General features: G+C 35.5%; 2 protein-coding genes across 2 annotated transcripts in view; one reads left to right on the forward strand and one right to left on the reverse strand.

Moving 5' to 3' along the window:
• Positions 1-3,439, reverse strand: part of nudc (nudC nuclear distribution protein) — an 11,908-nt gene extending 8,469 nt beyond the window's left edge. The window contains exons 1-3 of the mRNA XM_016517918.1: positions 3,238-3,439; positions 2,653-2,730; positions 800-1,012 (exon numbers count right to left, since the gene is read on the reverse strand). Of these exons, the coding sequence (XP_016373404.1) occupies positions 800-1,012; positions 2,653-2,730; positions 3,238-3,312 (366 nt within the window). The 5' untranslated portion in view covers positions 3,313-3,439. The remainder of the gene's footprint in view (positions 1-799; positions 1,013-2,652; positions 2,731-3,237) is intronic.
• A 1,745-nt stretch (positions 3,440-5,184) lies between these two features.
• LOC107712597 (nuclear receptor subfamily 0 group B member 2) lies at positions 5,185-8,207 on the forward strand. The gene is given in 3 exon segments (XM_074560083.1): positions 5,185-5,680; positions 7,733-7,794; positions 7,796-8,207. Coding segments are annotated over 3 exon segments (729 nt in total). The 3' UTR covers positions 7,967-8,207.
• The last annotated feature ends 830 nt before the right edge of the window (positions 8,208-9,037 follow it).

Raw genomic sequence — 9,037 nt, forward strand, 5'->3', positions numbered from 1 at the left:
TCTCTCTCTCTCTCTCTCTCTCTCTAATAACCGCATTAGACTGCATTAATAACTGCGTTAGCCTGCATATCAATGGCTCAAGCCTCTGTTATCAGCTCTAAAATGACGTTTTGGAATTTGCAACGGAAGGTTTGGGATGAGGTGCTTAAAAAAATTAGTTCAACCCACACGAGATTTCAGGACGGAAACATGTCAAATGTCTTGAAACAAATTATCTGAACAATGTCTTGATGTGTGGTTGTGACTCCAGGCCGTTAAAATTATTAGAGAAATAATGCACTCCCGGAGTTGGTTATGTGGCCACGACTATATGGTATGGTCTTTCTCAGTTCTCAAAGAAATTAAGAACTATTCGATTTTTATTGACTGAACGCAAGCGCTTATTCCGATAGAAAACACTGTATCGGTTTCCACTGATTAAGAAATATTTTTGTTTGCTTGGGTGGTAATATTAGGTCTATTATATTAATAGGGAAGGGGGCCCAAAAATGTGTTTTTTCTACGTCACGAAAATAGGTAAATCCGGCCCTGCCATCTAATGTGTGTTTTGGCCATGTAATGTTGCTGAAATTAAATATGTTATATATATATATAATATATATATTATTGATTTCATAAAATTGGTATCGAAAAAAGTATCGTTCAGGAACCGGTATCGAAGTCAAGGTATCGGTATCTAAAAATTTTGAACGATACCCAGCCCTAGTATTTGGTTTGTGCATATTTGGTTTTATAGGGTAATGCATAAACAGCGAAGAAATCAATTTTATGAATGTTCATGGTTTGCATGTGCTCTCACTTGATTTAATTGTGCCTGGAGTCTCTCGGCCTCCTCATCTGTGAGTTCTTTGATTCGGGGCTCCTCTGTGTCCTGCTTCCTCTTCTTCTCCTCTTCCTTCAGTTTAGCAGCTCTGTCAGCCTTCTCCTTCTTCTCCTTCTCTTGTCTGGACTCTTTCTCTTTCTGGACTTTGAGGGCGAGCTGATTGTGACGAGCAAACACCTCTTTAACCAGCTACAGGACAAATAAAAGGGAATGCAGATCAATCATTGATTGGTGCTCAATATGTGCTGAATTTAAATTTAAAAAAATTAAATTGAATGACAAAAAAATCATTTTGAAAAATATTTGAGATAAATTTCAAAGTGTTTTTAAAATGTATTGTGGCTTTAGAAAACCTACAGAGTTGTATGGACTACTGTTATGCAGCATCCTTTGACTTTTATGGAGCTTGGTAGCCTGAATCACAACTGATTTTAATTCTGTGGAAAAGAGCCAATTTTACAACATACAGGTCTGCAAGGACTGAATGATTTATATACACTACGAGTCAACAGTTTGTGGTCGGCAAGATTAAAAAAATACAATAAAAATTTTTTTTGAAAGGGGTCTCTTATGTTCATTGTTCACCAAAGCTTAATTTATTAATATTTTGAAATAATATTACAATTTAATACAATAATTTTTCTACAATAATATATATTCAAATGTAATCAAAGCTGTATTTTCAGCATCACTGCTCCAGTCTTCAGTGTCACATGATCCTTCAGTCTAATATGCTGGTTTCTGCTCAAGAAATATTTCTTATAATTATCGATGCTGAAAAAAGTTTTGCTGCTTTACATTTTTGTGGAAACAGTGATTCCTGTTTTTTTTCAGGATTCTTTGATGAAATAGAAAGTGTAAAAGAACAGCATTCATTTGAAATAGTAATCTTTTGTAACATTATAAATGTCTTTACTGTCACTTTTGATCAATGTAATGTGTCCTCACTGAATATTTACATTTTAATTCAAAGAAATATATCTTATTAGCTATATCTTACTAGTAGTGCATCATACATTTATATAAAATATTAAATAGTTTTTCCATGTTGATGGCAGAATATTTGAACTGTTGGGTGAACTATTCCTCTAAGATAATAAATATATATACAGAATAATTCTCAAATATTTCTGAAATATAAAGAAAGGCGACATCAAAATCCAAACCTTCTCTGGGGCTCCAGGCTCTCCTCCCGTGAAGAAAAAAATACAAAATTTTTTTTGAAAGGGGTCTCTTATGTTCATTGTTCACCAAAGCTTAATTTATTAATATTTTGAAATAATATTACAATTTAATACAATAATTTTTCTACAATAATATATATTCAAATGTAATCAAAGCAAATTCAGCATCATTGCTCCAGTCTTCAGTGTCATATGATCCTTCAGTCTAATATGCTGGTTTCTGCTCAAGAAATATTTCTTATAATTATCGATGCTGAAAAAAGTTTTGCTGCTTTACATTTTTGTGGAAACAGTGATTCCTTTTTTTTTTCAGGATTCTTTGATGAAATAGAAAGTGTAAAAGAACAGCATTCATTTGAAATAGTAATCTTTTGTAACATTATAAATGTCTTTACTGTCACTTTTGATCAATGTAATGTGTCCTCACTGAATATTTACATTTTAATTCAAAGAAATATATCTTATTAGCTATATCTTACTAGTAGTGCATCATACATTTATATAAAATATTAAATAGTTTTTCCATGTTGATGGCAGAATATTTGAACTGTTGGGTGAACTATTCCTCTAAGATAATAAATATATATACAGAATAATTCTCAAATATTTCTGAAATATAAAGAAAGGCGACATCAAAATCCAAACCTTCTCTGGGGCTCCAGGCTCTCCTCCCGTGAAGAAATCTGTTTTCCTTCTTAGAAAACTGAATAATGTGTTCACCAGCTGTTAATAATAATAATAATAATGAAGAATAAATGAGATGCCAAGAGTCATAGAAGGTACATCACAACAAATAATCACTAACTTCTCACAGGAATCGCGTATTATCATAGGTTGGATCTTAATCATCAGACACAGAGCAAAACACGTTACACAGGCCAAAACCTAGTGAGCTGCATAACACAGACAACATTTTAACAAGCAAAAAAACCAAAACAAATGCTGTCCAGGTAACGTTAGGCTGCTCACTAGGTTTTATAACAGAACCTTGAATCTCCACATTAGCATAACCATATATAGATAGATGTATGAGAATAACACTCTAGTACCTAATATAACTCCTGCATATATAAACAATAAATGATAACAGCGTATTAATGTGCTGTCCTGCCAAGCCAACACTAACAAACAGTCAAGTCCTCTTTTATTAATAACGTAAATATGTTTTTATATTATAGCAAGTCATCATGCATCAGTTAGCTCGGCTGCTAGCATGTGTTGACATGTTACCTCCTGCACTCCTCCTTCATGCTGCTGCGCCATGGCCAGCAACATCCCATCGTATTGCTCCTCATCATCTCCCATTTTCAATATTTACTGCAGATTACAGACGATAAAAACTATAATTTGGTGCGTGAAGCTAACAGCCGCGCTATCACCGGTGTGACGCCTAGATACTTCCTAGATACAAGGACCGCCCACGTTTTCTTTAGAACCAATCAGATCGCAGACATTTGAAGGACAAACGCACGAACCAATCAGCTGGCAGCTTCGGTAACCGATGAGGCAAGACGAGCGTCTAGAGCAGAACTTTCTAGAGACCCTGATACACATGTACATATATTTTTAGATATTATCTTTATATTACGTTTAAGAAATGCTCTTGCCAACAAAAAAATAAATAAATAAATAAATACACAATAACACAAGAACTAGACTACAAATACAAGGGCATCAGTATCATAGCCTATAGGCTACAGTAGCCAACAAGATCAAATGAAAAAAATAAAATACAAATAAATAAAGTAGTAAAGCTGCCAAAGGATTAATCATGATTAATCGCATCCAAAATAAAAGTTTTTTGTTTACATAATATATATGTGTGAACTGTGTGTGTGAAGAGTTCATTTGCAAAGACAGATAACTCCGTTTTTAACAATTTTCAAAAATCATGTTTTTTCATTGTGCATTCCAATTAATCTCAATCAAGCTGCAGTTGGGTTATTTTGATTAGGTTAAAAAATAACTAAAAAATACAGCTAACTAACACAATAAAACACTACACACACACACACACACTCACTCACACACACCCACACACACACACACTCACACACACACGCACACACACACGATCAAATGAAAAAAATAAAATACAAATAAATAAAGTAGTAAAGCTGCCAAAGGATTAATCATGATTAATCGCATCCAAAATAAAAGTTTTTTGTTTACATAATATATATGTGTGAACTGTGTGTGTGAAGAGTTCATTTGCAAAGACAGATAACTCCGTTTTTAACAATTTTCAAAAATCATGTTTTTTCATTGTGCATTCCAATTAATCTCAATCAAGCTGCAGTTGGGTTATTTTGATTAGGTTAAAAAATAACTAAAAAATACAGCTAACTAACACAATAAAACACTACACACACACACACACACTCACTCACACACACCCATACACTCACACACACACACACACTCACTCACACACTCACACACACACTCACACACTTTTTTTTTTAACAAAACACTTACTGTTGTTGTGTTTATTCTGACATTATTTGCTTGAATATAGATTTAACATCTCCTTATTCGGCTTGCCTGCTTCTGAACACAAATGCTGCTTAATATGATAATAATTTGAGGTGAATGACCCAGAGCGCAACCTGTGAGTAAGATAACAAATCACTGGGTCTGTTATCTCAGACTCTCAAAAGGTTTTCGCGACTCGTATAATACACGCTGAAATAATAATTACAGTTTTTTACGATTGCTTAAGCACAATTTTGAAAACAGGGCCCAGTTTGTCAAAACACGTACTGTACTGTAGCCACTACTAATGAATAATAAACAGTGATATAAACCTCCAAGAAAAAGAAAAGCAAAATACTTTTATCTGTTATGATTATATTATCAGTCCTGATGCAGTGACATACTGAACTTTTGGCCCAAACTCAAGCCCAAAGCCAAGATAATATGACTCTATTAGTCCTTGGTGACTTGGTACAGACTGAGTTAATGACAGCTGAGCGTGATAAATGTCATTAACCCCTACTTACCGTCCTTACCGAACCTTACCGTCTCCACGTGGAGGAAACCTTTTGCTTGAAAGTGAATGGTCTGGTCCAGGTCAGAAGGGTCAAGGCTGAAGATTAGTCACATATTACATGAGCAGCTGCTATAAATACGCCTGGAAGGACAGTCACAATGACAACAGCTTCACATCAGAGGAAAATGAAACAGTACTTCAGCGACCGGCATCCTCGTGGAATTCTCTTCAGCATCCTAAGCCGTGAATGTGACTTTGCGCGCTTCGCTTATCCAGACACATGCCGCAGCTGTCATTGTAAGCGTTTGGTGTGCTTGAGAAACCCCGAGACCACCTGCCGTGTGGCTTTTGGGGTCCTGATAAAAACCGTTCACTTCATGAAGAGCTTACCTTCCTTCCAAAACCTGGCGCTCAGGGACTGGCTTGTACTTGTTGAGAAGCGCTGGGTGCCGCTCTTCCTCCTGGGTCTCGCTCAGGAGCACGTCTCTTTCGAGGTGAGGGTCGTCCCTGCGGCCAGCATCCTTAGAACCATACTGATGAACGGGCGGCAGAAACCAGACGACTGTCCACCCACCCTGGCAGAGGTGCACAAGCTCAAGACGTTCCTAAACAACGTCTGGAGTCTGGATCTGAGTCTCAAAGAGTATTCATGTCTCAAAAGTGCAGTACTGTTCAGCCAAGGTGAGTTTTAAAAATAAATGCATGAACGTGGCAAAAAGTGTGCTTAATTGTATTGAATGTGCACTTGTTGTGGGCTTCAAATCTAAAAAAAAAAAAAAAAAAAAAAAGTGTATAAAACTGCACTTATAGAAAATTTAATATTAATGAAGTAAAAGGCCACTTAAGTGAGAGTTAAAAGAGAGTTCACTTTCATGGATAATGCTACCTAACACACTTAAATACACTTTTAAAAAGTGCACTTTATAATCATGTTGAATGAAAAGTTTTACCTTAAAGTACATTTTATATCACATTAATAATCATGTGTTGCATTTTAAATACGTACACTTATGACTAACATACAAAAGCACATGAGTTACTTCATTATAATTGTAACTGTATGTTATTCAATATGGTGTCATTTTATTTAATGTATATTTATATATGTTATACTGTATTTATTATATATACAGTTAATATATTTTACATGTAAATTGCAACTTACAATTACAAACATTACAAATTACTTGGCATACAAGTTTCAATATGAGATCAGTCGTTTTAGTTTATCATTAATGTATGTAATTTACGTAAATGAACATGAAGTACAAAGAGTGATATTTTTACCACCTGCAAGTAACTTTTGTGCATGCATTTGTAAGCATAATTTAATCAAATAGATAACACATTTTAAAAATGAGCAATGTAAGGTATACATCATTTAGCTATTCATCTTTGTTAATGTTAGTTAATAAAAATACAGTTGTTCAACGTACATTCATAATAGTTCAGAGTCATATCAATGAGGAAATGTGATGTTATAATCCTCCCCGTTATAATGATGCTAAGTTTATTTTTAAACATGCAGGTGAAGGTTCAGATGATAAATACACTCTCGTTTAGCTGCACTATGTAACTGTGGCCCTTAATAAAAAAATACACTGCATAAATCTTGCGGAAGAACATTGTTTTGGTCGTGCTTCGGTTCTGCTGCGGATGAATGTGGTTCGAGGAACACCGGATAAATCTTATCACAGCGGATGGGCAAATAAATTATGATTTTTGTTGGTTTCTACAACCGTGATTCCCCGGTGGTTGGTTTACCGTTGTGAATGATCCATGGATGGCCATTTTTTTCAGTTTCAGCTTGTAACAAACTTTTAAACGCTACCCACAGCTTGAACTAGGCTACTTCTCTGTTTATGAAGTGACAATAGCGATTTCCCTTGAAATCCGTCCCGACGTTATTGTGGATTTATCAAATAATTACCTTTTTTTTTTGGCACCTCACATTCTTAATAACCTATTATTTAGTTCTTATATATCAAAACAGTTAGTATAGCTTTAATAAGCATTGACCTGATCATATTCATATATCATAAATCATATTAAACAGTTATAAAATTATTTTTTCTTTTTTTTTGTCATGTAAATACTTTACATTTATACTCAGAGACTTAGCTATAGGCCTAACCCTACTTTCACTGGATAGTAATTTCATCCCTGCATCTAATTTAAATTAAAAACTGATTTTACAATGCACCCCAGTCCTGATATGAACAAAGCATCACACACAAATACAAACAGAACAAACTGTATTCGAGTAGGCTATATGTCACTGTGTTGCACACAAAAATGTCTGAAAGTATTTACATTAGAAACAAAACATCAAGTGGCGTTAATTTGAAAAGAACATAGTACACCTTTCAAGCAAAACATTTAATTACATTTGAAATTATACAAAAATAGATTCAAAATGAAGCAACACTCTGTTTACAGTGTCCATGTTCATAATGGTTACTCTGCTGTATATAATCTGTTATAAACATGTCATGTGTAGGTTTCTGTATTCTGGTTTTCTTCACGTTATATAATGTAATGTTTGAGATGTGGAAGTGATGGTGATGACAGATTCATAATGGTTACTCTGCTGTATATAATCTGTTATAAACATGTCATGTGCAGTGCGGTTTCTGTATTCTGGTTTTCTTCACGTTATATAATGTAATGTTTGAGATGTGGAAGTGATGGTGATGACAGAGTGTTATTGTGTGTAATTCTGTGTTGTGTCAGATGCTCCTGGACTGAGGAGCTCAGCAGGGATGGCAGGACTGCGTGAGGAGGAGGCACAGAGCTCTGCACATGCGGACTCTCTCCCATCCTCACCGCACATTCACGGACATGCTGTTCATGGCCAGCGCTCTACAGATGGAGGCCCAAAGCCTAGTGACAGAGCTGTTCTTCAGACCGATCGCTGGCCAGATGGATCTCCACAAACTCCTCCGTGAGATGATTGTCAAACAATGAACTGCTGCAGGAACGAGTCCTAAAACCCGTGAATGAGTTCGTATTTTTGAACTTTCGGTTCCATCATTTCAAAGTCGGTATGTTTTTTTTTAAAAGCCAGCTGTTTTTTTTAAATCAAACTTTTTTGTTGTTGTAGATTTGAAATAAAGTCTTGAAGAGGGGTCAGAAGCTCAGTGATGGTGATGTTGAAGTCATGTGACCGTGGTGTAGTTCGTTTATAGCCTACATTTAGCTTTTTACTTAAAGGGATAGTAAGACCTCCGTTCATCTTCGGAACACAAATTAAGATATTTTTGATGCATTCCGAGAGCTTTCTGACCCTCCCATAGACAGCAATGTAAGTAACACGATCAAGGCTCAGAAACGTAGCAAGGACTTCGTTAGAATAATCCATGTGACATCAGGGGTTCAACCGTAATTTTACGAAGCTACGAGAATACTTTTTGTGCGCAAACAAAACAAAAATAATGACTTTATTCAACAATTCATCTCCTCCACGTCACCCGAGCGCCATTTTGGAGTGTATCACATATGTAAACAAGGTATGCAACGCATGTAAACAAATTCATTGTTTACGTTCAGATCAAAACGTAAACAACGTATCCGCGTACATACGTTGCATACCTTGGTTACATATGTGACACTCTTCAAAATGGCGCTAAGGTGAAGACGAATTGTAGAATAAAGTCATTATTTTTGTTTTCTTTGCGTACAAAAAGTATTCTCGTAGCTTCGTAAAATTAAAATCTGATGAGGAAACATTTTTGATGCCCTGAGGCTGAGGACAGTTTCAGCAAAAAATTTCAATTTTTGTGTGAACTGTTCCTTTAAAAGACCTGTGAAAGTTGTGTGATGACGCAGTGCAGCAGCTCCTCTGTTGAGCACCGATATGAAGGCAGTGTTGTTATTCCCCATCTGTGCCAAGAGCTTGCCAAACCTGTTGAGTTTGTTTGCTGTTGTCAGAGCTCTGTTTTATATGAGCAGACATATAAAATCATGTCTTCAGGCGTATGGTACTGCACAAACACACCATAATTCAACTAATAAAATGTTCCTTATACGTCTTATATT

This window comes from Sinocyclocheilus rhinocerous, unplaced genomic scaffold, assembly GCF_001515625.1.
Source record: "Sinocyclocheilus rhinocerous isolate Xijiao unplaced genomic scaffold, SAMN03320098_v1.1 scaffold628, whole genome shotgun sequence".
Taxonomy (NCBI): Eukaryota; Metazoa; Chordata; class Actinopteri; order Cypriniformes; family Cyprinidae; genus Sinocyclocheilus; species Sinocyclocheilus rhinocerous.